Source organism: Mustelus asterias, chromosome 20 (genome assembly GCF_964213995.1).
Source record: "Mustelus asterias chromosome 20, sMusAst1.hap1.1, whole genome shotgun sequence".
NCBI classification, from domain to species: Eukaryota; Metazoa; Chordata; class Chondrichthyes; order Carcharhiniformes; family Triakidae; genus Mustelus; species Mustelus asterias.
Window position 1 is genome coordinate 43013735 of NC_135820.1, and position 6000 is coordinate 43019734.

A 6000-nucleotide genomic window follows, 5' to 3' on the forward strand; every position below is an offset into this window, starting at 1 on the left:
CTCGTCATGCCATCCACATACTAAATGAGAAATTCCTCCTGAATACACTCAACAAATTTACTATGGCTGTCCCAGTCAATGTTGAGAAAGTTAAAGTCCCCTACTATTACCGCCCTATTTTTCTTGGAGCTATCTGTAATCTCCTTACATATTTGCTCCTCAATTTGCCACTGACTATTTGGGGGCCTATAGTATAATCCTATTAAAGTGATCTCCCCCTTCTCATTTCTCAGTTCTACCCATATAGACTCAGTAGGCGAACCCTCAGAAATATCCCCTCTCAGTACTGCCATGATGTTCTCCCTAATCAAAAATGCATCTCCCCCTCCTCTCTTACCTCCTGTTCTATCTTTCCTATAGCATTTGTACCCTGGAACATTGAGCTGCCAGTCCTGTCCTTTCCTTAGCCATGTTTTAGTAATAGCTATAATATCCCAGTCCCATGTACTCATCGATGCCCATCAGGCCTCTTGCATTGAAATAAATGCAGTTTAATCTAGACTTCCCTTGCTCTCTGCCCTGCTCTTGCCTGACCTGCCTAGTACTAGGATTACTGACACTGCCTTTACTATTTAATGTGCTCCCTGTCTCCCTACTGCTTTGGGTCCCACCACACCCCCCCCCCCCCCCCCCCCCACCTGCCAAACTAGTTTAAACCCTCCCGAGTGTCTCTAGCAAATCTCCCCGCCAATCTCCTCCCCAACCTTGTTGTTAAGGGATGTCATTCTCACCGCACCCCGAGAATTCAACTCCATGTTTGAACCAAGGCTGCAATGACATGTGGAGCTGGGTGGTCCTGGTAGAACCCAAATTGAGCATCAGTGAGCAGATTGTTGCGCAGCAAGTCCCACCAAATATATCTTTGATAATTGAGAATAGACTTGATGGGGGTGATAATTCATCAGATTAGACTTGTCCTGCTTTTTCTAGGGTAGGTGCCAGTGTTGTAGTGTTTATCACCTGTCTGTTTGATTATTCCAACAGTTTCCTTCCTGGCCTTCAATCTTCCAATCTCTTAAAACTCCAACTTGTTCAAATCTCAGCTGCAGGTCTTCAAATCGATCCTGACCTCACCCCCACAATACCTCTGCAATCTCCTCTGACCTTACATCCCCTCTCATATTCTTCAGTCCTCTGACACTGGCTCTTGTCCAGGCCTCTGCCCTTTCATCTAGTGACTGGTGACTAAGGTCCACTTTCTGGACCTCCTTACACAAACCCTTCCACTTCTTAAAAATCCTTTCAAAACATCCATTCAACTGATCTCCCACTCACCTTCCCTGAATCTGGTGTTCATTCTTTTTATGGTCTGTTTGTTCTTCTCCTCTCATAAATAGTAGTAGGATATTCGGTACCTTCATTTTAATTTAAATTGTTGGATTACAAGAGCAGTAAGAGTACAGGTAACAAATAGTCCACCGAAGCATCAAAGACTCAAGAAAATGGCTCAAGAATGCTGCTTCAATAATTTGCTTAAGTACTCAGGTGTAGATGTTCGGATTGTAAAAACTACTAAAATGGAAGATATTATCTGAAGAGAAAAGCACTAAAGAAGAGAGAAAAGATATGGGAGGCGATTCTCCCAGCCCGTTGCTCCTGGGCTGGGACACTCAAGCAGAGGCCGTTTCGCAGGCTCCCCGCTGGACGCTATGGCCTCCGCGAGTCTCCAGCAGCCAGATTACTGGTGCCAGCAGCACCGCGCCAGAAATTGGTGCGAAGCTGCATAATTTATTTAAATTCTAATTTGAATATATTTTTAATTCCATTAGCGGGCCCAGGACTGAAATCTCTGGGCCCACTTGCGTCTCCCCAGCCAGGTTCACTCCAGCAGGGTTTACTACAGCTCCCCACTTGCGGGTAGCTAGTGGCCTGACCCCGCTGGAGTGAAGCAGGGCAATCGAGGCCCCCTCCCAGAGAGTCAGGCACTAAAGGGAAGGGGGTGCCCCTTCGGCATTGCCACCTTAGCAGTGCCAGCCTTGGCCCCCTGCCATTGCCCAAGGGGCAAAATGGCAATGCCCAGGGCACACCTTGGCACTGCCTGCTGGATATTGGTGATGGGGCCTAATGGGGGCACGGAGCCTGATTTTGGAGGGGGGGGGCACCTGGGGAGGGCGATCGTTGGGCATGGGGAGTCCTGCTGCCACTCTGCATTCAGGCTGAGTGACAGAGGGAGGGAGGCCAATGATTGGGGCTGGGCATTGGGGTGGAGGCTCAGACTGCCAAGGGGGTCGGGGCCCCAGGGGGGGTTGGAAATGCTGGGGGGTGTTGGGGTTGCTGATGGAAGGGGAATCGGGAGATTGGTGTTGTGCAGGGTGGGGGGCGACATTGAAGCGGGGGCAGGGGGGTGCGGAGGTCGAGGCTGACCCAGACATGTTCAGGGGGCCAGCGATCAGGCCGTGGCAGGGTCGGAAAGCCATTGATGAGGAGTCGCGGGGCTGGCCAGCAATCAAGGCCACTGCACATGCACCGATCTCAGTGCTGACAGATCGGCACATGCACAGTGGCCCGCTCAGCGCTATGCTGTCGGCCTCTCCAGCGGGAATAGGCCCCGCTCACTGAATTTCAGCGTGATTCACGCTAATGCACTCTGCAGTGCACAGAGTGTGGCAGATTCATTTTGAAAATCCCACTGAAAAAACTAGCAGGGTTTACTCCAGTTATTATGCGAATTCGGCACTTAGAATTCTTTTGGGAGAATCGCCCCCGTTGTTTTTTCACCTCTATTTTGGTAGACACTATTGCACTTGATGTTCACAAAAACATATAGACAAAATTCACTCACGCTAAGGATATTGCTTCTATTTTGATGTAACATGCTTGCTTTAGAGTACAGTGGTTACAATTTGCTACCTCAAATACACCTACCTGGCCCATCTGAATGGGATCAAAATTGAGATAATTTGGCAAGTGTGGCTGTGTAAATTTTAAGTGATTACAGGAATGAGCTTACTGGTGATGGCCTCTGATACTCCAACCATCTGTTAACATTAACACAACATGAAACATGACAAGTTTTGAGAAAGTGACCAGTTCTTCTGGGTAATATACCCAAGAAGGAGTCAGCATCTTCCAAAAAGCAGAACACTAAAGATTAGAAGATTACAAAAGATCAGAAAAATACAGAATGTTATCACATCCAATAATAGAATTTTTTTAAAGTTATATTTATCCAGTGAAGAAATATCCATGGTTCCTCAAGAAGTTAGCCAAAATAATGTAACATTGTGATAAGATCTAAAAAGTGTACAAATAACTTTTGAAGACAGGAGTCATTTGTTTACTGTTCTTTTCATTTTTCATCTGCAGGGTGAATGCTCACAGAAGTGCTACAACATTTTCATAGTGGAAACTGTCTGTGTAGGCTGGTTTTCTCTGGAGTTTGTGTTGCGTTTCATACAGGCTCGCAGCAAATTTGTCTTCCTGCGGACCCCACTAAATATCATTGACATTATAGCCATCTTACCCTATTACATTACCCTTCTGGTGGACACCACGTCAGTGGAAAATGGGAAACCTGGAGGAGGAAGCAGCTACCTTGACAAGGTGGGCCTGGTTCTGCGAGTCCTCCGTGCCTTGAGGATTTTGTATGTCATGCGCCTTGCCAGGCACTCCCTGGGACTGCAGACGCTGGGGCTAACAGCTCGCAGATGCACACGTGAATTTGGTCTCCTTCTGCTATTCTTGTGTGTGGCCATTGCACTCTTCGCCCCATTGCTCTATCTTATCGAGAATGAAATGTCTAGCTCACACGAGTTCACAAGCATACCGGCGTGTTACTGGTGGGCTGTTATCACCATGACAACAGTGGGCTACGGAGACATGGTTCCACGAAGTATCCCGGGCCAAGTGGTAGCACTAAGCAGCATTTTAAGTGGCATTCTTCTCATGGCCTTTCCTGTAACCTCCATCTTTCACACTTTCTCTCGCTCATATGTGGAGTTAAAGCAAGAACAGCAAAGAGATCAGAGAAGATTACAATTCCTTGTCAAATCTAAATCACCGAGGAACAATACTTCAGAAGAAAGTGAGCACTTATTTTCAAATCTCTCTTCAGAACCAAGAGAAAACTAAATACATTATTTGGAGATGAACAGCAGATACGAGAAACAATCTTCATTTGTGAAACTTGGTGCATTTTCTTTTTGCAGAAAAAGGAATTTGAGTAGCAATCTGATATTTAGAACTACTGTTGTACGTCTGAGTGTGAAATGTTATTTGAGAATGTAGCAACTTAACAACCATCTGGACAATACACCATACTTAAGTGTGATTCCTTCGTATATTTTCTTTCAATCTACCTAAAAGTGAATAGCTGGAGAAATTTGCATTGTGTTGAATTCAGGCAAAATCTAGCATGAAGAAGCTGAATAGTTGTTTCAGCATTGGCTGCACCACTAGCAACCTGGAAATCATTATGGATAGCTATACAATAACCAGTCTGTGTAATAATCTACGACATATCACACACACACCGTACTGTCGAAAGTAACAAATAACCACCTACCATTGATCTACATAAATGTGACGTGAATGAGGGTTGCCTGAAACATCTGAGGAAGCAGTCGCCATTTTGTTGGCCTCTTTAGGAGGTTTATTTCTAGTTTTGAAACCATTTACCTTCCCAGGCATAAATTACATCACCTGCACTGCAGTCCATTTGGGAGGGGAAAAATTGCATGTGGTCCAAATCCTAAACTAAAACAAAACCAAGTTCTTCAAAATTCTGCGTGGAATTTATATTCTCAGCAGGCAGAGATTCTACAATGAGTCCCTGTACTATAAACAATTTATATAAGAGCAAGCTCTAAAAAAAGATCAGACCATTGAATGATATTTTAGTCCTGAACACTAGACAGTCGTTTTTGTTTCAAAAGTCACGTGATTTGGCTGGCAAACTGTTGCTAAATAGTTTAAATGATGGATACCTTTCTTTTGATCTTGGGGATATTTTTGTCGAGCTATTTGGCAAGTTTTAAGACATTTTGCAATTCCGAAAGAGATTCTTCAGAACAGACCATGTACTTAACTCTTCACTGGGATGATTCCTTTTGCTGAACTGCATAAAAATAAAAACAAAGTTGGGGAATTGTAAACTTGTGGATTGTTGCCCTGACATGACATCAGTCTTGAGATGGCAGTGGTGACTGGTAAAGACTGTCTTCCCGTGGCACTTGTGGCATTATTACCTATGTTAATTTTGAATATAAATGCCCTTTTAGGCAGTAAGAACATAGCCATGAGACGTTGGAGCAGAAGTAGGCCATTGAACCCATCAAGTCTGCTCCGCCATTCAATGATTTGATATGATAATCCTCGATTCCACGTTCCCACCTTATCCCCATATCCCTCGATTACCTTACTGATTAAAAATCTGTCCATCTCAGCCTTGAACATATTTAACAACCCAGCCTCTACTGACCTCTGCGGTAAAGAATTCCACAGATTCATACCCTCTGAGAGAAGAAATTCCTCCTCATCTGTCTTAAAGTAGCTACAAGTGTTGGAAAGATAGCACTTGGGATTCAACTTCTGTGAGGCCAGAGTATTTCTATAGAATTACATGCAACACAGAAACAAGTCAACTGGTCTGTGCCACTATTTAGAGTCTACACAAGCCATCTTCTACCTCTTTCATCTCACCCTATCACTGTATAAACTAAGAATAATTACAGCACACAAGAAGGTCATTCAGCCCATCATCTCTGTGCTGGCTCTCTTATGAAGCAATTCACATTCTGTCACTCCTCTGCCCTCTCCCCACATCCCTACACATTCCTCTTTTTCAGATATTTAGAAAATATAGAAACATTAATGGGCACAAAAGGAGGCCACTCTGCCCACTGTGTCTGTGCCGATTGACAAACGAGCTATCCAGCCTAATTCCATCCTCCGACACTTGGTCAATAGCACTGAGGTTATGGGACTTCAGGCGCATTTCAAAACATTTTGTAAATGAGTTGAGGGTTGCTGCCTCTATTACCCTTTCAGACAATGAGTTTC

General features: G+C 44.6%; 1 protein-coding gene across 1 annotated transcript in view; it reads left to right on the forward strand.

Annotated features, from left to right (window-relative positions):
* kcng1 (potassium voltage-gated channel, subfamily G, member 1) overlaps positions 1-5678 on the forward strand; it is a 28759-nt gene extending 23081 nt beyond the window's left edge. Inside the window, exon 4 of the mRNA XM_078236449.1 lies at positions 3307-5678. Coding sequence (XP_078092575.1) covers positions 3307-4071 — 765 coding nt within the window. The 3' untranslated portion in view covers positions 4072-5678. The remainder of the gene's footprint in view (positions 1-3306) is intronic.
* The last annotated feature ends 322 nt before the right edge of the window (positions 5679-6000 follow it).